The sequence below is a fragment of the Calonectris borealis genome, chromosome 22 (genome assembly GCF_964195595.1).
Source record: "Calonectris borealis chromosome 22, bCalBor7.hap1.2, whole genome shotgun sequence".
NCBI lineage: Eukaryota > Metazoa > Chordata > Aves > Procellariiformes > Procellariidae > Calonectris > Calonectris borealis.
The window spans coordinates 9,125,981-9,147,841 of record NC_134333.1 but is presented as its reverse complement, the minus strand read 5'-3'; the positions used below and the strand labels follow the sequence as shown (position 1 = coordinate 9,147,841).

The 21,861-nt window shown below is 47.4% G+C and overlaps 1 protein-coding gene across 16 annotated transcripts in view; it reads left to right on the top strand.

Annotated features, from left to right (window-relative positions):
* PIP4K2B (phosphatidylinositol-5-phosphate 4-kinase type 2 beta) overlaps positions 1 to 21,861 on the top strand; it is a 26,603-nt gene extending 4,742 nt beyond the window's left edge. For 3 of the 16 annotated variants that reach the window (XM_075171541.1, XM_075171539.1, XM_075171535.1), the window contains exons 2-10: positions 6,511 to 6,608; positions 8,253 to 8,349; positions 12,335 to 12,487; positions 13,237 to 13,383; positions 13,740 to 13,778; positions 15,153 to 15,266; positions 15,569 to 15,827; positions 16,215 to 16,318; positions 17,013 to 21,861. In XM_075171541.1, the coding sequence (XP_075027642.1) occupies positions 6,544 to 6,608; positions 8,253 to 8,349; positions 12,335 to 12,487; positions 13,237 to 13,383; positions 13,740 to 13,778; positions 15,153 to 15,266; positions 15,569 to 15,827; positions 16,215 to 16,318; positions 17,013 to 17,093 (1,059 nt within the window). In that variant the 5' untranslated portion in view covers positions 6,511 to 6,543 and the 3' untranslated portion in view covers positions 17,094 to 21,861. Of the gene's footprint in view, positions 1 to 2,662; positions 3,302 to 6,510; positions 6,609 to 8,252; positions 8,350 to 12,334; positions 12,488 to 13,236; positions 13,384 to 13,739; positions 13,779 to 15,152; positions 15,267 to 15,568; positions 15,828 to 16,214; positions 16,319 to 17,012 lie in introns of those variants that run through there. The other 13 variants (XR_012676914.1, XR_012676913.1, XR_012676912.1 and 10 more) reach the window with 13 other exon arrangements.

Below are 21,861 nucleotides of genomic sequence, written 5' to 3'. Positions count from 1 at the left end.
CGAGTTTTCTGTAAGGCAATGTAAAATTCAGCAAACGTGGAGATGGTTCCTGGGGAAGCTTTGCTTGTGACTGTTGTTGTCATGGCATTGGAAGAGGAGATGCAGCTCCTCGGTGTTGCTTACGTGCATGTTGCTCCATGCACGTTCTCCGCGCCCTGGCTGGAGTTCCCCGTGCATGGGAGCTCGCCAGCGGCGCAGGGAAAGTTGTGATGGTGCTGGAAGGGAGAAGCCATCTTGCACTGAATAGCAAGATGAACACGGCAGTGTTGTGTGATGCTCTGGAAACCATAGAAACGGTTGTAAGGTGCTGATTATACCAGGCACTGGGATCCCAGTGAGTTTGGGGGTTGTTGGAGAGGTGACTCTTGCTTCTGTTCGTTAAATGAACAGTTGAGTTCATACGGGCTGTGATGATGCTTCTCTAGGTGGCAGTTCATCAACTGGAAACAATCCCTGGAGCTCTGTGGATGTTGGCAGGGGCAGGGGGTAGGCATAAACAAATCCCATTTTTGTTGAAATGGGTAAATCTCTTTTGTTGGCTGTGTGGATCTTGCCCGAGGCAGCGTCCTGCGCTCCAGAGGCTCCGATACTGGCTGAAGCACCAGCCGATCTCCTAGGACCTTTAGGAGTGGTGCCAGCCAGTACAAAACACAGCTATTTAGTATTCCAGTGAAATAGCAAAATTGGGATTTGCAGCACGCTTCTCGCTTCTCTGCAGTGTTGTTTTTGGTGTTGCCATGTTAATTCTAGCCAGAGCAGCATCTGCCACATATCAAATGTTGAAGTCCTATAAATTGGTGCTGGCACAGGGTAAACAGCCTGTATTTGTCCTTTCCAACGCTTGCTGTCTGCTGTGGCTCTAATTGACCTCTGGAGAGTGCAGCATATGGCGGTGGCGATGATAGCCTGTGTTAATGATCGAGGCCGGTAGCTCTGAACCTTCTTATCCTGGGACCTCCTGTTAAAATAGAGATTCCAAGAGCCCTTTTCCTTCCTGGGGTATGGAGAGAAAAGACGACTTTCCTGGGAGGTTCAGCGAGGAAAATGGGGCTCAGTTGCCTGCTCTGCCATTGACGTGTGTGGCTGTGGGTAGGTCGTTTAACCTTTCCATTCCTCAGCTCGTTTGAACCAAGGGAAGCGATAGCTCTGCCTACCTGCAAGTGGACTGGGAGGACGGATGCTTTCCAGTGGTCCCGAGGCCGTGCTGATGCGATGGGTGACAGGCTGCCCTGCGTTGGCGGGGCAGCAGGGTAGCACTGACTGATTCCTCTCCCTGTGACGCAGCGTTGTGCTGCAGCTCCATCAGGACGCGGGAGTGCTTTCCAGCAGGCTCCAAAGTACTTTGTTCAGGAAGAGGTGGGTTCGCTGTCATTAGGGCATGCTTTTTTTTTCCTCTTAAAGCATGCTGGTGTCCGTAGTGCGCCGATAGAAAGTATGGACTACAAGGTTCATGCTTCCATAGCATTGCATGGGGGTTTTGTGAGCTTGGATACTGATTAATCTTGCACTAATTCATGGAAAACAGTATTTTTTTCTCAAACCATTGCCCAGTTGCTGTACTGTGTTAAGCAGCAGCAAAGTTTTTCTGCAGATGTGGGTTTGTCTCCATGCTAGTTAAAGTGATTTTGCTATGTGTCTTTTACCTACTTCCCTGGAGTATTATAAAGTTTAACTAATGCTCACAAAGTACTTTGAGATGCCTGATTGAAAGGCTTTGAGAGGAACAAAGTATTTTTATTTTCCTGAGCAAATTCCTGTTGTAAAGAATCCTAGAGAGTAGACTCACACACTCCATCATCTGGATCTTGTTAGTAAACAAATTGCATTTTCCCATCAATTTACTAATGGTAATTGCCACTTTGAGGCTACAGTCAGGTTTTGAAACAAAATTATGCCTGGCCCGTTCGTTCTAACAGCTGTCCCTGAATGACACAGAATATTGATGTGTCTTTTATTGAAAAAGGAGTTGGCTTTGGTGGGGAAGACAAATTATCAACAACAGATAAACCCAGAATCGTACTGACTGGTGTTGCTCAAGAATTCAAGTGACCAGGAAATACAGGCTGAACAGGCAGAGGGGAGGTGGTGTTTTTCCAGCCCTATAAGGCCAGGGGTGGCTGTAGGCTTCTCAGCGGCGTAGGCAAAAACGAATTCTGCTGACTGAGGATGAAGGACCTGGCCACTCCTGCGGGGGGAAGGGGAGAGCTGCTGGCTGGGAAGCTGGAGAAACGGCGGAGCTGAGCTTGCTGTTGCTCTGGCTGCTGGGCAAATAGAGGAGGAGGATGGCAGTTGCGGCTTTGGAGAGGTGAGGGTCTTCTCTCCGTCACCTACTGCTATTGCCCCAAGCTCCTGTCCTTCAGTGGCATCAGGCTGCCTTTCCCTCCAGGGCTCTGTCTGGGATCGTGGCTGTTTTGACACACCGGGCAACCTGCTGCCTACCTCTCTCCTTGCGGGGGTGACCTCCGGACACACCGGGCTGCTTGCCTTGCTTAGGACGTTGCTCCTTTGTTCTCAGAATATGGTGAAACCAATATGGAGAAATGTGAAGCATCTCTTTCTTAGTGCCCCTGCTGTTGCCTAGTGAAGATGTCAATTGATTTGTCTAAAATGTGTCTTGGTTTTAAATCCTCTGAGCTCCACTGAGATCCTCCGAGCCTGGTGCGTGTCTGAGTCTTTTGTGAGGCTGACAGGCATGTGCCATTGACGCTGTCTCTGGCCCGGGGAGGGGCAGGACCAGTGTCTTATGCTTTTCTGCAAAATGCAGGTGGCAGTGGCAAAATGCAGTTCTTAACGGTGCTCGCCCGGACTGGTCCCTGTCAGGTTGTCCGTGTTTTCTACCCAGCGGGGGAATAGAAAACTCCTGGCATAAGAGGACTGTACAAAAATGTGGGCTTATTTTCAAGAGGATTCAAAGGCAGATTAGGTCTAAAAAGCTGGGTGACTTACAGAAAACCAGCATCATGCTGGGTCTGGAGATAGATCCCATCTGAAGAGCTTGTGCTCTAAATTAGCCGTTCTTAACTTTTTCCACTTTGGGGACCTCTAAAGCCCTTGTAGTGGAGATGTGGAAATACCCCAGGCACAGACTGCTGTACAGCACGGACCTGCTCTTCGCGGTTGCTGTGCTTCTCAAAATAGCCCGTGACCCCTGCGGTGAGGGACCGAGGTGTGTGACTGCGGTGCTGTCTGCTGCTGCACCTCTGCTCTCTGCAGCTGCCTCTTCCAGAACAAAGAACCAAGCCCAAGATCTCGCTACCCATTTTGTAGCCAGCACCAGCCCCAGAGATCTCCAAAGCTCCAGGTACAGGCAAACTTTCTACAGTTGGGTGACATCTCTTTGTGGGAGACAGGCGGGTCAGACCCGTGGGAACGGGCTCCCCAGGAGCCAGGGGTTGCTGGGCACCTCGTTGCTATGCACCTTGCTGTGACCTTGCCTTCTGTAGCATAAATACACAGACACACACACTCTGCTATATATAATCTCCTGCTACACGCCTCTCCCTGGGGAGAAGGCAAGAGAGCAAACATGTGCCAGGCGTTAGTCACGTTGCTCTCGGAGGCTGCTCAGATTCCACCATGATAAGCACAGGAGAAGATCCCTATAGAGCGGTGCTGTCCGCTGCTTTCGTTTGGGCAAGGTCTCCTAGTGTTTCACTTGGCATCAGGCTGCAGGACCTGGCCCGATAAGCCTTAGGAAGGGGCACTGGATGGCGAGGATTGAACTACAAGAAGGGACAGTTTGGAATATCCCTTTTCCGAGGCAGTGTGGGGGTTTTTAATTCCTCTCCCTTTGGGATCCTGAGGAAAGTGCCAAGCGTGGGAGTTACTGTGGGAGCAGACAGTGCACATCCCTCTTGCTTAAAAAACAAACAATCAAAACAACAACAACAAAAAACCAAAACCAACCAAACAAAAAAACCTAACCAAACCCCCGTTTGCTTTCAGACTGGTGTCAGGAACACTAGCCATCTGACCAAGAGCTGCCTTGTGCGGTGGAGGGCAGGCTGTCAGTGCTGGGACTAGAAATGGCCACTTCAGCTCTTTGGCAGCGATTCTAGTCCCCAGCACAAATCCCTTCCTTCTCCCCATCTCCTCCAGAGCCGGAATCCCGAAGCATCCAGAAAGCTCTGCCATACGCAGCTGGAAGTGGGGAAAGGCTTCCGCGGGGGGGATTTTTTTGGCTGTTGTCAGGCTGTTATATCTTGGGAAGAGCGGGGGCATCTTTTAAATGAGGTGAGGTATCCTGGCGCACCATTTCTGCCAGTCAAGAGACTTGCAACAGGTACAACATTTGCTTTGAGGTTTCTGCTTTGGCAGAAATGAGGACATCCAGAGACGTCTTGACATCTCACTTTGCTAACATTTGTGTCTGAATTTCTGGCAGGGAGGAGACAATCTCCAAATCGCTGTTCCCTCTCAGCCGTCAGCACCCTTCCTCCGCTCTGGAACAAGCTGATAATAGCTTGTTTGTGCCTTACCCACCGCTGAGAAGAGGGCTGAGAACAGGCGTGTCTAAGGAGCTGTGCTGTCGGGCTTCCCCTCCTGTTAGACAGCAATAATTAGTGGCTGGAGGCAGCGCCTCTTTCTTGATACAGAATTAGCTGTTTTCTCTTCCCCCCCCTTCACCCTGAGGGGAAATCACTGCATGGGGCTCTCTGATACGGCTCCCTGCAGTAGCTGGGAGGATCTGGGAGATCCCTTCCTTACCTGCAGTCCTCTTGCCTTTCCTCTCTTCTAGCTGTGGCTCGAGGGGCAGTTCCGTGCAGGATTGAGCCTTTAGCTTAAGCTGGGGGGTATTGGCCTCCCTGCTCCATTGTGATTACAAATTATGGGAGATGTATGACATTATTTATTCATTCATCTGTGCAGCATTCTCCATACATCCCAAAGCACTTTATGGGAGTGCTTAATGCTCCTCAGTGCTGCTATAAAGTAAATACTGGGCAGGACTTTAAAGAGCACCATCTCTGCTCTTGACGGAGCCAGTTTATTTTCCGCTTATCTGTTGTGTGGGATGACTGCTCTCTGAAAATAGCCATCTTTTCTCTTTGCAGTGTGTATGTGTCTTTCTTTCCAGTCTGTCGTTTGTTAAATCTGGTCTGTTTTTTCATTGGTAATGATGGAGAAAGGATGTGAAAAATACGTACCTCATCAAAGGCTTGCTCATATAATTAGACAGCTCACTGCACATCTTCAGAGCTGGGACCTCCTTGGTCCTTGCAGAGTTGAACTGTGCCACAGATCCCGCTGCAGAACAGCTCCCTCACGCCTCCTTTCATCTCTGCCTCCTTGGAGGAGATGTGGCAGCAGCTATTTGGACAGTGTTGTGTGTCCTGTTGCACGCAAGGAGCGGGGAATCCCAGAACTGGAGTCCATTTCCTTAGGCTGACGGCTTGAACTGTTCCGAGTCAGCAGGGAAATGCTGCGTGCGTTCCAAGCGTGCTGGAAGTCGCTTGACCTGCCTAAGGTTTTGGTGTTGGGAACAGACCCCAGGCCTGACTCCTAGCCAAACCCCGCTGTTGCCAGTGTTGTCTGCTTCTCTCCAGCATCACCTGCTTGGCACAGTAATTATGGGTATGGAGTTGTAATGAAACTGCTTCCTAAATCCAGCATGTTAATAGCAGCTCAATTAGACGAGACTCGTGCGATTCCTGTGAAGTCCATGTGAATGAACTGACGCTGGGACCGTCCTCAGAAAAGGCAGCTCAGAAACGTGCTGCCTCTTGACCTGCTCTTGAATGCTGGCACATCCTTGTCAGTGCATGGGCTTGTCTGGAGCAGGGCAGCCAGATATAGTCCAGACGTGGATTTTTTTTTTTTTTTTTTTTTTTTACTATTGATGCTTTCGCTGCTGAGTGCTGTAGCATGAGCCTGTCTGTACAATAGTAGCTGAACCTTCATTCTTCTGCTTCCCTGTATTCCTGTGGCTGCCACACATGACTAAGGAGCAAAAACAATCTAGTGGAGTGACTCATCCCTTTAGAGAAGGTGGGATAAGAGCAACAAGAGACAGCAAGCATAGAAACAGCATCCACAGGGGAGCTGTGCTGTGCTGCACCAAAGCTACCCAGAGTCTGTTCTGGCTGGCCACGTTGAAGACTTTGGTCATCCCTTATTTGTAACAGTGAGAACTAGTTAAGAAATTGGCTGATGCAACATTTCCTAAATAAAGGCAAAGGTGATTTATTTAAAACATAATATCTGCTATTTCTTGGTCTGTAGGTGTGTCTCAATTCTAAGCTGTATCTTGGATGATCAGTGGAAGGTGAACAGATGAAAGAGCCGAGGCTGGCTGGGGGAGTACTCACCACATGATTGAATAAGGTGCTTCTGTGGCTTGTAACCACAGTGTTCTCCTGGTTGCTTCAGCACAGCAAGTTGCTCTGAAAGTCTAATGGGTTATATTGCTTCAACAGCTTCTGGGGTATTTGGCATCCCCATAAGTCCATTGACAGTAACTGCAGGGCAGTGGAACTTGAGTTTTGAGTCTCTGTTTCCTTTCTCTTTTAGATCAACGAACTCAGCAACGTTCCCGTCCCTGTCATGTTAATGCCTGATGACTTTAAAGCCTACAGTAAGATTAAGGTGGACAATCATCTATTCAACAAGTAAGTAGGCGCTTCCCAACTTGTTTGTCTCTGTAATTAGAGCTCTTTGCTGTGGGGGAAAGTGGCATGTTGAAGGCCTTTTGGTCTGTTCCCTGTTGTAATGCCAAGAGGATCTGGCGTGGCTGGACACATGCCCCGAGCCTGTGCCCTGCCCAGACCACTCAGCAGGACGTGGCGGGGGGTCAGTCTGTCACTGAGATGCTGTCTTGTGGTTTGGTTTATATCCTTTGAGTGATGAGAAGTCTGGTAAGGGCTCAGAAGTGGCACTACTTAAAAACAAAGCTAGTTACACGTAGATATTCACTGGACTGGGTAGAAGACAATTAATATTTTAGAGTTCACAAAGTGTAACTTGTCCAAAGTCCTAGGGCTGGAGTTTTCTGCACATCTTGGTTATGCACAAAACTGGTGCAGGACTGTCTCCTGACTCCTCTGTGCCCTGTCTGGGTGTCCTGTCCTGACCAGCAGAACCCAAATCCCAAGACCATGAAGGAGAGGGCAGGATTTCGCTCTCCGTGACCTGCTAGGTTCCCTGTCTCTTTGAGAGTGTTCACAGGAGACAACCGTGAAGCTGCATTATACCCCTGGCCCATGGGGTTTGTATAGAGTTACCCCCTTCTCCTTTTCCCAAAAGATCAATTTTTGGAAGCCCTTTTAAAGCCATGGTTGTGACTGGTGCTCAGAACTGTGTTCTCCACCCTGGCTCTGGGTGTGTGCAGGTCTGCAGTGCTCCCTGATTAATGCTTCATTTTCACTAAGTTTCACAGGGATCAGCTTTTGAGAGTGGGAGTGTGATTCAAAAGTTTGTCTTCTCTGGCACCTACAATTTGCAGTATCTGCTTTTCCCTCTTCTCCTACATAGATTTTAGTTTCCCACGTATCGGTGCAAAGGATTCTCATTGAGAATGAGCTGACAAAATCTCCCACTGTGTCCAAGCAGGACCATCCTCTCTGCTTCTTCCCACTGGGCAGAATAAGAGCTCTGGTAGGGAGTAGATGCAGCATCCCTCAGCGACGGGGAACGTTGTCTGTTGTCCACTGTACTGTGCTCTGGGGAGGCCCCGTTCCTGGCTGGCGAGGCCTGGCAGCAAAGCTCGCTCTGTAATGGTTAGGACTGGTCTGGAACATGCCAGACTGGAGCTGATTCACCCCCTCTCCTTTGTGTTCTGCGTGAGATGGCTTGTCTTGTGTTGACCTTTCTTTTGACGCACGAGTGATCTGATCTGATCTGAAATCAGAGCCCCCCCCCTCTCCTCCAGCTTTTCATCTTGAACAGTAACAGTGTGTTGCAGGGGGCAGCTGTGTTACTGAACGGAACAAAGCAACAAAGGAGGAGGAAAGAGAAATTATTCTGTCAAATCTGTGCTTGTGACAGGGGAGATTGTTCTATAAGACAGATATCCTCATCCAAAGAGCTTGTTAGTCAAAAGCTGGATCCTGCAAACGTTTCTGTGAACAGATGACTTTTGTAGGCATCCAAAGAAACAAGCTACCCTAATGAAGGTAAATACTTGCGGAATAGGGCCCTTGTAGGTAGGAGGGGGCTTGGATATCCTGGGGGGTTAGCAGTGAAGTGGGAGAAGAATTGAGTTTGATTTCACAAGCTGATCATTGCACAAGAATATCTTTTCTGCTTTGCCCTAGGGAAAACTTGCCAAGTCGCTTTAAATTTAAGGAGTATTGTCCACTGGTGTTCCGAAACCTCCGAGAAAGATTTGGGATTGACGATCAAGACTACCAGGTACCGTCTCTTCTCTCCCTGCCCTCCTAACACCTTTCCCTAGGACAGAATAACCAAGCTGGCAGAGAAACTACAGTATCAACATTCTTGTGTGGTCAGTTTTTATGGGCTTATCATCATGGTTTGGATGGTTTTACCATAACCCTAAGGGTCCACAGCAATGGAGTAGATTTTGCTGTGCCAGGCACTGGGCAATTGCAGAATGAAAAGATGGTCCCTGCTCCAGAGCACTTACAGTCTAGGCATAAAATAAGAGGCAGCAGATGGTTGCAGACAGGCAGGAGCTTGAGGATAACAACGATCTATTGCAGAACATCTGCAAGGAAAATGAGTCTGTCGTGTTTTTACACATTCGGGTGCTGCTTTAACCAAGTGCATGTGGCAAGCGTTGGTGCTGTTGAATTGGGTTTATCAAGGTGGCTGCCGCTTTGGGACGTGTCCCCTAAGGCCAGAGGCTCAGACTTGCCTTGGAGGGGAGAGACATTTTCTTGTATTAATACCGCTGGGCTTAAATCCAGTGAGAGAGAGATGTCGCAACTCTTGCTGCTGCAGCAGGGCCACCCTTCCACACACAGCTCTTAGTCTTACGCACGCAGGAGATGTGTAGTGGCAGGCTGCTTAGAGACCTCTTAAATGAGGGAAGAGCCAGTGCAGAAAAAGAGGGTGGCTTTGATAGCTGCGTGGCCTTTAGCAGGCCGAGTGTTAGGTAATTAAACCCGGTATCTTTGGCACTCTACTGCAGCTGATAAAGGCTGGCAATGCGCCGGCACTGACTGGTTGAGGGCTTCAACTAAAATATTCACTGGAATCCGCCAGCCCAGAGCAGCGTGTTAGCGCTGGAGCGGTGGGCGAGTGGTGCAACCTTCTTGCTCTCTCCCTTCTTTGCTTCACGTACAAGCCCAGCCATGCTCCCTGCTGCCTGTGTTGTGGGGAGAGGAGATGGGAGCAGAGCTGTTCCTGCTAATCCCACCGAACTGCTTCCTTCTGGTACTCTGTGTGTGTGCCCGTGTCCACATACATCTGTGTATACGCCCTCCCCAAGTGTGTGAAAATTCTCCGTGATTATGTCTGGGTTATTGCCTGATCTCCCCCTGTTCCGAGGTTAATATAATGAAGAGATCTGTTTTCTTACCCCAGCTGCATGGCTCGTTGCACTGGTGAGACACTGGATCTAGTTGATCCAGTTTCTGGTCTCGTGGTATGGGGCAAGGAGCAGATGTGTAGCCCCCGCATCCCATCCTCTGCCCCGTGTTCCCAGACCAGGGGGGAGCATGCTGGTCCCTCTGTGAGAAGGGGTGACCTCTGAGGATACCGGGATCAGTGTTTGGGGCTTTTTGCTTCTTTGTGTAACTGTGTCTCAGTTCCTCTCTCCTGGCTGCCAGGGCCCATCCTACTCTGCTGCCTGTTCTCAGGCATGCTGGGCACTCTGAGGGTGTTTGCTCAAAGTGAGACACGTTTTTCGAGCATAACTGACAGTCGTCTTTGCTTTTCTTCTGCAAGGGGCCAGCCCTACCCAGGAGGAATAGTAAATGCGCCTCGTGGCTGCCTGTCGCAGCTCTGGCCTGGGTGGCTGCCCGTCTGCTGAGCCCAGCCTTAGGAGGCAGGTGCCGTTCTTTGTGCCCGTGCGTGCTCAGTGCCTTGTGGTGACCTGCGAGCCATGCGTTATGCACACAGATCTCTTCTGCTTGTGATGGAAGATCTCTCTTATTTTCAGGACACGGCTGCTCAGTCCATGCTTTTCTTGAGCACATGCCTGTTAGATGATTAATTTTATTTTTTCCCTCCTACCGTCAGGCCTGTTCTCTTGGCAGCGATGGCGTTTTGCCAGGAGAAGCAGCACCGTTGCCTCCTGGTCTGTTGACAGTAGTTCATGCCAGGCTGTGTGTGGCTCTTGAGGAGATGACTTGGCCAGCAACACCCTGCCCCTGGGGCTGGCCGTACCAGGGAATTACTTTGTGCACTGGCTTCCTCCATACCCTTCAACATACTTGCATGCAGTGAAGTCATTAGCTCCTAATTATTTTTTCTCCCAGTCCATCCGCTATAGTATATTTTAGAATTTTTTTTTCTCAGTTTCTTACAAGAAATGATCAGAACCATGTGAAGGGACTTACATAGAAGCACCCACAATTTTTTTGGTTCTCAATAACTGGTTTATCATTTATGCTTTACCTGTTGCTCTGAAGGATTACTTCTGCCATCTCTGGGGTAGAGCAGTTTGGCTCTTTAAAAGCGTCCGGTTAGAACAGAAAGCAGAAAACATTCATTGAGCTAAATTCAGGTGGGTAAAACGTCATGTCTTGAATGGGAATTGAGCCAGGATGATAAATATAACACCTGAGCTGTGGAAGAGGTGGAGTGACGGGAAGGGAATGAAGCGAACCTAAGGGCTATGAATTTGGTAATGTCCCTATGTGGTCACAATTTCTGCTTCCCATCTCCTCTAGAAGAAAAGCTCTGTGGTTTTGAGGTGAGGGGTGATTAAATAGTGTAGCACAGACTCATTTGCAAATGTCAGCAAGAACCAAGGGTGGTTTTTTTTTTTTTCCTTTATTTTCCTGATGGTTTCTAAAGCCATTGGCAGGAGTAGAGTTTTTCCCCTGCTTCATTAAAGTTTTAAAAGCTTTAAATGCTTCATTCTGAAAGGAAACCTCTCGGCTCACTTGCAGCGTGACATGGTAAATCCCTCTTTCGCAGCAGGCTCTGCTTGCCTGCGTGTCTGCGTCTGCAGAAGAGCAGGCTCCCTCTGCTGTCTGCTCTTCAGAGAGCTGAGGGAAGGAGAGAACAGTGTAACTAGCAGCTAAAAAAATACGTCATGAAACACATTGTCCAGCCCTGAGATCCTGAAAGCCGCGTCTACCTTGAGCTCAAGACCACTACCCAGGTGTCAGTACCACTGTGTTTCAGAGCCCAGCTCTCCCCATATGCTTGCGTCAGTGGCAAGGAAACGCTAGTGAGAGCCTATACTGTTGGTCGACAAAATGGCTTCTGAACAGACGGTGGTGACTGGGGTGGTGGAGTTGGAAGGCAGTTGCTGAGAAGTGATGGAGGAAACTGGTGACCTGCTTGGGTTAGTCTGGAAGGTGTGAAGAGCGATGGTTCTAACAGTGGGATGAGGCTCACAGCAAGTCCCCCTACCTGGGGAGAAGGATCAGAACAAAGAGCTCATGTTGTGGCTCGAGGGACGTGGTAGATACTTGCTCTGCAATTTGCTTGGGATTTTCCGATTGTGCTGCAAGTATGAGAAGAAGCTGCAATGTTTCGTTGCTAAGGGCGGAGACAGGGATGTAAAGACAGATGCTGCTGATTGTTGAAAGAACAACCAAGCTATTTATACTTACGATCTTTTTCGTCCAATAGTAAGAATAGCAGAGGCTGAGAGTGACTTTTGGTTTCAGGGTGACCTGTAAAGAATTCCCAAACAATGAGACTTCTGCCAGTTTAAACTGCCTTTCGGTGGAAAAAGAAGGCAGGCCGTTTCATTCATTTTGTTCTGTTTTTCCTTAAATGTTAGAAATATCCTGACAGTTCTTAGACTCCAGGAGGAAACGCTAAGAAGCCTTTGTCTGTGTATACTGCCTCCTTAATAACTCATTAGTAAAAAACATTTTCAAAAATGCATGCCAGGTGTTGGAGTAAAACAGGTAAACCAATAGAAGGCTCAGATGAAAGCTCTAAACTCCATGTCCAGACTTCTAAACAATTAGGTTGACCTCAGTAGTGCTGAACGCTCAAAGATGCTTGCTTCTTAACGGTCGCGACTGGAGTGTGTTTGCAAGTGTGCTCTGAAGCTTGGCCAGGACACTGTCACAGTTACGAAGGTAGAGCACGAAGTCTCTGGGATGTCTGTCGTTCCAGAGCCAGGTTGTGGAGCTGGCCCTGGTCACCCATGTCTCATCTGCTTTCCAAGACTGCTTCTCTTTCTTTTCCAGGGAGGTGGCAGCTCCTGCCTCTCCTTCCCACTTTTTTGTTCTGGTTCCCTCAGAACTCGGTGACACGAAGCGCCCCAGTGAACAGTGACAGCCAGGGCCGATGTGGGGCCCGGTTCCTCACCACCTACGACAGGAGGTTTGTCATTAAGGCAGTGTCGAGTGAGGATGTAGCAGAGATGCACAACATCTTAAAGAAGTACCATCAGGTACGGTGAGTCTGGAACCCTGGGAGGGGAGGTCGCAAACACCTTGGGGAGCATCTTGTGATTTCTGGGGAACTAGAGCTTGGATTCACAGTGTGCAACCTGGCAGAGCTTGCATATAGCTTTTGCAGAATAAAACAGTGATCCTTAGCATCTGAGAGCCAATTATGGCACAGCTGCCCCTTCACAGCTCACCCTGTTCCTTACATCAATGAATTATGGATTGCTGGTACCCGAGATCTGTAAACATGCTCCTAATTCAATCCTTTGAATTAGACTTTCCAGAGGGACCAGGGAGGAGACAGTTATGTGCAGCAGGGAAGGGGGGGCAAAGTGGGACAGCTGGAAATGTTCTACCCTGGTCCATGTTATCTGCCAGTCCATCTGCTCTTTACTTTCAGATACACTCACATAACCCCAGGAAGTGGAGTTAGCCAGTGCCAACAACAGACTCGCCCCACTGAGACTGGGTGACAGACATGCACACCTAGCCTGTTACAGCAGGCTGGACATGCACGCACAACGGGATGCTCTGTCTCAGCTCAGGGCTGGAAGATTCTTACAATGCCCTAACTTGCTTTTTTTGAGACTCTAGGAGCCGTTTGCAAGCCTCCTTTCCTTTCACATCGGTGTCAGATGGCTGGAACTGGAGGCTTCGCTATCAGCTTCTTGCTGAGCTTGTGTTCTTCAGAGAGCGGTTTTGTGTGACAGTACCGTCTTTCTCTGCCCTTCCCTTCCCCGTTCTCCTCCAGTTCATAGTGGAGTGTCATGGGAACACCCTCCTGCCCCAGTTCCTTGGCATGTACCGGCTCACCGTGGACGGAGTGGAAACCTACATGGTGGTTACCAGGAACGTATTTAGTCACAGGCTGACTGTGCACCGGAAATACGACCTGAAGGTGAGGAGGGCGGTCATGGAGCCGAGAGCTCCTTTTCCAAGAGGGTGGGAGTCGGTCTTTGTAACACCTACTTGACAAGGTCCTGGGCTTTGCTTGTTGTTCAGGGGATTAGGTTTTGGGGGCTCTGGATGGGGCTTCACTTGAGGCTCAAATGTTGTTCCATTCCCCCATCCCAAGCGGCCTACACTACACCAGGGAGATCTGTAAGTCTATCTCAGGCATGAAAAAGGGGTTGAGCACTGGTTTTAAAAATACTTTCATTATTTTTCTGCATGGAGGAATTAAATAGTATCAATGAATTTTTCAGGAATATGACACGTGGTACAGCAATGCTCTTTTCTTTATTCTTTTATCAGGGCTCAACAGTATCCAGGGAAGCAAGCGATAAAGAGAAGGTATGGACTGTTCCTGGCCAGCCTTTCCTTCCTCCTGGTGGTTGGAAGCAGATGGGATCCAACTGACTTCCCTTTTCCAAAGGCATATTGAGCAGGGGATATTAAATGGGCCCTGAGTGATAACTTGTTTCTGTCCCACCTTTCAGGCTGTGCCCAGTAACTGCTCAGGAAGAGATGGTGCAGATCTGGTGCTGCCTTGCCCTGCTCTGTTATGTTGACACTACCAGGAGTGGGGGGAACTTCTTTGGAGACAATCCCACAAGTACCAAAACCCACATTAGTGCAATTGTGTCTTTATGGAAGAATTTCTTCATAACGCTCCCTGTGTACCAAACTGAGTCAGGTCAGCAGTTAGCTTTTGCAACAGATGCTTTTATAAACCAGACCAGCTCCTCTCAGATCCTTGGCATATCTCGGCACTTTTGTAAGTTTGGTTTCTGGTGCCTTTAGGGGAACTTATGACTAAGAATCCTGCCCCTGCAAAACTTTGGCTGTGATGCTGCCATGAAAAGTCCTGTTGAAATCACAGCAGTAACTCATGGTACTACATGTTTTGCACATGCACATGGGATTTTCAGGCTTGGGACCGCAGAGTAAGTCTACTCCAGCCTGCCCTAAAATTAGATCTCTGGCATGAGCCAAGGAACTCCCATTTATACTGAATGCTGTAGCGTCAAGGCACAGCTTCATCGTGCCCAAGTATTCCCAGCTTGCTGGCTGTTTACTCTCTAGTTTTTCTGCTTATGCAGTTTGTCTCAGACCATTCATAGTAGATCTATATAAAGCCACCACACGCTCATATGTCGTTCTAAGAACAAAATAATTTAATTCCCAGTTGCACAAAGGCGTTGTATGTTCTTCATATCCCTGAGAAATCTTCAGGGCCTGCTGCAAGCAGATTCCTCATAAAGCAGTGGTTTTAATTTTTTCCTCAAGTCTTTAGGGAGAGAAGCATTTTTTTTCAAGCCCTCACCCCTTCCCCCCAATCTGAAGCCAACAAAATGCATTTCTTTTCTATTCTGGGAGCCGGTTGGACCATCGCTGGCTGGAGCCCAGCTGTCAAGCTTTCAGCCTGCAGCACATCTTTCCGGCAGTCTTTAAAGTTGAGCTGCTCTCTGTGTCTCCCTTCAGTTTCCCCCTAGGTACAGCTCAGCACGTGGATTCATTGACGAGTACTGTGCTCTGCCTGATGCCATTTTCATACTTAATGGACAGGATGAGCCACTTCACCTTATAAACAGGCAAAAGATCCTGGTGCAACCCAACGCTCGATCAGAGTCTCTGTGCAATCAACATATTGCTAATGGATCAACATACCAGCCCTCCACCAAGAAGTAGGGGTTGGGAGAATTTGACACAGGCTTTTCGTTGCAGGCCAAGGATCTACCAACATTCAAGGACAACGACTTCTTGAATGAGGGTCAGAAGCTGCATGTTGGAGAAGAGAGTAAAAAGAACTTCCTTGAAAAACTGAAGCGGGATGTGGAGGTAGAGTTTCCTGGGGGGCAGCTTTTACTCTGTCTCCCATAATGGGATCCTCACTGTGGCCTCTGGCTCAAGGGGTGCAGCAGTGACTGAAAAGCAAGTCATTCCTGGATCAGTCAAGCAGTTACAGTCAGGGTTATGCTGATAGCAGTGGACATGTGAGCTCATGTGTAGATTCTCTGGAGTCTAGTAAGGGTTTAGCTCTCACTACAGCCCATTCTATTCAGGGAGATACTGGCAGGGTAGGACTGAGGATTTCTGATCCCATGTGGATGCTATTGTTCTCACTCATCTCCTTCTCCCAGTTTTTAGCTCAGCTGAAGATTATGGACTACAGCTTGCTGGTTGGGATCCACGATGTTGACCGAGCAGAGCAGGAAGAGATGGAAGTGGAGGATCGGGCAGAGGATGAGGAGTGTGAGAACGACGGTCTCGGAGGCAACCCCATTTCCTCCTATGGCACACCCCCTGACAGCCCTGGCAATCTCCTCAACTACCCTCGCTTCTTTGGGCCTGGAGAGTTTGACCCTTCTGTTGATGTCTACGCCATGAAAAGCCACGAAAGTGAGTATCATGGAATGTTGCCCTGAAGAAAGTCTGGAGGGCAGAGGTGTGCTGTGGTCTGGCTGGGCGAAATGGAGTGGGAGGACTGTCCACAGGGAGAGAGAGAGCCTGCCAAGTGTCTCTCCTTTGCTGTGCAGTCCCTTGTGGATGGTGTGAGTTGGAATGGGTAGAAGTGATGCTTGGAGAGTAGTGGCGTGTTCAAAGAGCGTGTGGGCCTCTGGTGTGCTGTTTCCAGTCATTCTTCTCTGCCCTTCTACAGCCTCCAGCTTCCTTGCTTTCTCTGCTAGTTGCATCAAAACAGATCTGCCATATATTTATTAAGGAAGGGGGTGCAGCTGGGCTTTGCTCACAGCTCAGGGTGTGCTAGCGACTCTCTTGCCTTGCTAGGTGCCCCCAAGAAGGAAGTGTACTTCATGGCCATTATAGACATTCTTACGCCATATGATGCGAAGAAGAAAGCTGCACATGCTGCCAAAACAGTGAAACATGGGGTAAGCAGCCTGCCACCCGCAGGGAGAATGGGCTTTGGGGCTTCTGCTTTGCTTGCATGCCTGCGTGCCTATGTGCGATGTCTCCTGACACTGATTTTTCTACCAGTATGGAAATTCTCCAGTGATCCTGTGCCCAAGAACAGCTCTTCTCTCACTTACTGTCTCCTCAGACTGTCTTGGAAAGGCTTTCCCTCTGGTTGGTTGGAGATGACTTGCATTTACGTCCCAGTTTGGGAGGTGCTCGATTTTCCTGGTGTGGCAGCTACAGCCTCACAGAACAGGAATGGGATGGCTGCAGGGAGACATGCTACCCTGCCCCCTTCCTGGGGCCAGTCCTGTTCCCTGGCAGCAATCCTGAACTTCCCAAAAGGGCTTGAAAAAAGCCCAGATTGGCGGGACATGGAGTTTTTCGTGCTCTTTCCAAATCTCCTCTAAACCATGAGGGAACAAATCCAATGCTTTGACTCAGTGGTCCGCAGAAGATCCAGCTGGAGCTAAAATCAGGGTTTTTTGGGATCTCTCTAGATGTTTTTTTTTCCTAGAACTTGCAAGTTGTTATGGGTCTTTCCCGGCAGAGACAGGCTGTGCTGATGTGATTGCTCACTGCTGTCCTCCCTCCTCCGCCCTTTGCAGTGCTGCAGGGTCTGCCCTTCGAGGAGGGTGTTGTGACTTCTCTCTCCTCTCTGCCTTGCAGGCTGGGGCAGAGATCTCCACCGTGAATCCAGAGCAGTACTCTAAACGCTTCAATGAATTTATCTCCAATATCCTGACATAGTCGTCTTCAGCCTTCAGCGAGAAAAATGAAGAGAAGAGGGGCTACTTCCAAACAGAGAACGCAGCCTGTGACACTAAAACAGACACTGTAGCAGCATGTGGGGTGTGCGTGTGTGTGTGTGTGCGCAAGAGTGAGTGTGTGGCACTGTGTGATTTAAGAGAAAACTAATTCTAGGTGCACCCTCCAACAGTCCACTTGACCCAGGTGGAAAAGTGGGTTTTTATGTTACAGAAGTGCCCAGACGTAGATTTGAGGGCTTTTTAAAACAAGAAAAGTGCATTGTTTCAGCACTGCTCTTTCTAATGACATTTTCTCCTCTCTGATCAAGAGAATCCCATAGGGATATGATATGTGGCACTGTATAAAAGGGGTCGCTCTAGATCACGTTCAGTGGGAGTGAAGCAGTGCCTGATTCCACAAACGACTACTTTTTTTTTTATTGGACTGTCTTTACCAGAAAGACATACAAGCCCTTTTATTTCCCTCTTGGTAGGAATTGGAAGGAAAATAGCTCACCATTTCAAGGACGGAAAATATTACTCTGATAAGGAGGAGTCGCTGAACTTTAGGTAAATTCAGACTGGGACACTTTATATTTTTTGGTTAATTTAAGTAACAAAAACTTTTTTTGTAACTGCACTTGATTTACAAGAAAGACGAGGGAAATGAACATCTACCAAAGATGATCGCTTAAAAAGGTAACTCCTAGAACCTAAAAAAAAAAGGTGTGAGAAGTAGTAGAGGCATTGAACAACCTCAGATAATAATGTGCTCGGACCCATTGTGCTTTAAATTGGCCAGCTATGAAGATTTCATAAAAGAAAAAAAAAAAAAAGGCGTTTTGTACCTGTAGATATGGGATAGTATTTGACTATCTGGAACGTTTCCCTGTCGCACCTCAGTCAGGAATTGCCATGTCTCTTAGATTACAGCTTCACATCGCAGTTCTGCCAGTGTTAATCTAGCTAATGTTCAGTCTTCCTTACTTGCCCGATCTGCAACAGGTACTTGAATTTGTTTCCTGACAGAGGTTCTTTGGTTAGTTGGTTTATTTTTTAAATGGCAATGTGACTTGCACACGAAGGAATTGGACTCGCTACCGGTGGGGAGTGCTGGGAGCTGTGATTGCGGAGCAAGTTCCACTGCTCAAGAGGACGCAGGACTTGAGCTGTGATTGTTTTTACTCTTCTCTGCTCCATACCCCTCTAGAGCAACAGTCAAGGAGTGGAAATGTTTGAACACTTGCGCCAGATTATTTCCCCCCCTAAGGAATTGGAACTGATTTGCGTGACTGAATAACGTCCTGTTTTGTCTCCAGAACGCTTGTAATATTTTTCACGGCCAAGCTTGTCAGACTTGCTTTGGGTTTTGTTAGCTCTGCTGCACAACAGTTACAGATCTTTTGGTTCTTTTTTTAATTTTCTTTTTCTTTTTAAGCAGGACTTAGTGTTTTGAACAAACCTCTTGCAGTTGAAACATGTTGCTTATCTGCCTTGAAACTGTTTTCACATATGCCTTTGTTTTGGGAATAAGCTGTTTCGAATGTCTGTCCTGTGCTGTAACGCGTGCTACAGTTTGCTGTGTGGAATTTGGTCCTTTTGAGAGATAACTGGTGCTCATCACATCCTGGTAATTTCCCTAGACTAATGCTAGCTCTGGTCTGGATTCTGAATGTGGGCTTGGGTTTTTTTATGTTCATACCCACATTCGTGATGTGAATCCCACAGGTCTCAACTTTGAAGGGGACAAAAGGGGGCTTAAGTTTCAGCCCATAAGAGTGCACTGTAAATAGAGTCTTTAAGAAATCAAAAAGTAATATTAGGGGTCATAGTGGGATATGAATCTTTTTATTCATTCATGGGTCATTCCCTTTGACATGGGTCAAATTTCTTCTGCCACAGTAGTCCAGTCCCTATTCTGTGTGATGTGGGGGCTAACACACTATTGTCTGGGAGACCGAAGAGTCTCATGTCTTAAGGTGTGTAGCTGGAAAAGCCACAAAACAAATGCAGTTATGAGAATACTTTAAAAAAGGGAGGACTTGGAGCGTATCATCAGCTTAGTTTCGTGGGCATTATATTGGTTGCTTTTCTCTTAAACAGTAAGCACTTAAGTTTACTATCAATTAGAAATTAAATACCAATCACTTTTTATTCTTGACAGTTTTAAAAATCTGCATTGAATCTGCAACTTTGGCCTGGTAAGTTTGCCATTCTCCTTTTGGGAAACTAGCTTGTACCATTTAAACTGTTTATCTTTAAATTGTGTATTAAAAAAAGAAGAGAAAAAGGGGGGAGGAAGAGAGAAGGAAATTAGTGAACTGCAGACATCCTGCACTGAGACACCACAAAACAAACAACCCAAAGAAAGTAGAAGAATGAAGCTTGCATAGCTAGGAGCAACAGTCTCATTCACTGAATTTCATAAACAGGAATGAAATCAAAATGCGGTTAGTTCCTGCAACAATCTTTACAGAAGGCGTGATCCTAAGGGCTTAAGAGCAGTTAACTGTATTTTCTTATTCCACTCCAAAGAAACTCCTGCTAGAATTGAATTGGCTGTCTCTGGCTCAAGTGATATGAAAAGCCCCATAAACTCTATTCACTTTAGCACTTCCCCAATTCTGCCACTTCTGTCAAGTTGCCATACTGTGTGTATTAAAGTAATTAAATGCAATTTTCTCACTTAATGATGTATTACCCAGGTATGTAACTTTGTTTAACATAAGCATTTTGTATATTGTTTACATTTTGAGAGGTAGCATTATGTTAAAAATGCTAATTTTTGTTTCTAGACAGTATTTTTATTACTAGAATAAGAAGTGAAGCTGCAAATATTTGATTTGTTTTTAAAAGGGACTTTTTCTTTTGTTTTTGTTGTTTTGTTTTGGTTTTTTTTAATCTTGTTTTAGGTCACTTTTTTAACTCAAGTATTTAAAAGGAGAACCCAGCCCTTTCAATTCTGGTTTTACAGCTGCTTGTGCTAGTTTGTTGTCTGTTTCTGGTGTGAATTTAGTTCTAGTTTGCTGAATGTAGATATTTCTGTCTGTAGCATGTACCCTGCGGAACACTTTACACTGAAGTGCGTTTGACTGAAAACCACCCTCGGCTGAAAGAGTTGCAGTAGGTAGACAGATCATTTGGACCCTGGTCAGTGTGCAGGATTTTTCAAGAAATTGCAGTGCAATTCTGTGATCAACTGGAGTTTCAAAAAGAAAAAAAAAAATAGCGTGCAGTGTCTCCAGTGCCTGATGGCAGGGTGAGTTTGTGTGAGAAGCGAGTTGCAGGATCCGTATTCCTGTCCGTACCGAGGGTGTCTCTCTTTCTGAACACGGGCCTAATCTGTCAAAATTTAAGAACTAAAAACTGCTTTGAACCTAGAACTTACATCTTCCCCGTTGAGATAGCTCCTACAGCGTAAATAAGAGTGGGAGAGGGAAGGCAGAGTGTGGAGTCACAGTTTGGGTGCTGTTCTGCCCCAATAGTGCAATAAAAAACACTCGAGAACATGTTGGGTCACCCTTTAATAGGACCCACGTGTTCTGGAGGTACCAGGCAGCACCCGCGCTTTGCGTCAGCTTTGGTGTCAGCGCTAGGAAGAGGGCCTGGTATTTGCTATACGTAAGAAGAAGGTCAGCAGGAGTTCACCGCTCACAGCAAGGAGCGGTGGGATCCTTCCCTCTGGTCTCATACACGCCTCTGATTGACCTGGTTTTAATTATAAAAGCCGCGATCGTGAAATTCATCACAGGGAGAACTTCTGGGGTAGTAGGTGACTCCAGATTTCCTGCATAAATGAGGCTGTACTCCCACATCTGAGAATCCTAGATTTGAATTGGACTGTCATAATCGGCGGGAACTCTAGAACACTTGAGTCTTCTTTCCTTTTCTGGGAGGAAACTCCTGCTTTCCGCCGCAGAGCACTGCCACAGCTACCTTCAGTGGGGACTTGCCTCTTAGCCCGAGAAAGGCACAAAGCAAGGTTGTATTGTAGTTTCGGGCCGTTTGGTAGGGGTTGTGTCTTAGCCTCGACGGACGGATGCCTCCCAGTCCTGTGACTACTATGCAGTCTTTATAGATGCCTCCCTTCAAGCTGCACAGAGGTCAAAGTGTTTAACCTCGAGGTGGTACAAACCTTTCAGAAGTCAGCGTGTGTGTCCTGAACTTGGTTTGCAACACTGCGTAACCGATCTGACAGATCGTCCTTACAATAGCTCCAAAAAACAAAACTGCTATCCTCTCCCCGTCTGTGTCTTAATGCCCCGTTTCAGGTTTGCCTGTCAACTTCCCCTACTTCTGCAGAGCCATTCTCCAGTATCCGTATTAGCCACTACTGATTTTCCTTGCTCTTTGAAATGAATTCTTGTGTAATAGCGATGGCAAAGTTCGGGGAACCAACTGCTGGTCATCCATCATTTTTAATGGTTTCCGTTTTTACCACTCAGATGTTGTGCTGCCCTTTGTTTAGCTGCACAATGCTAAATGCAGCTGGATCGAGTGGTGTCAAGTGAGCGTATTACACACAGGTCACAAGGGTGGGCAGGGCTAATCAGTGCAACTGAAAAAATGTGAATAAATTACGTTTAATCTAAAACTTAAAAAAAAAGCATTCTAGGTTTTTTCACTGCTGTTTTTTAAATAGGAATTTTAAGTCCTCTGTGCTTGTCTGTTTGCTAGGAGCAGTTTGAGACACTGTTACTGTTTTGAAATGCATGCATGTTACAAGATGAGTCTCCAACCAGAGAAAAATAAAATTAAAACTTTGTGTA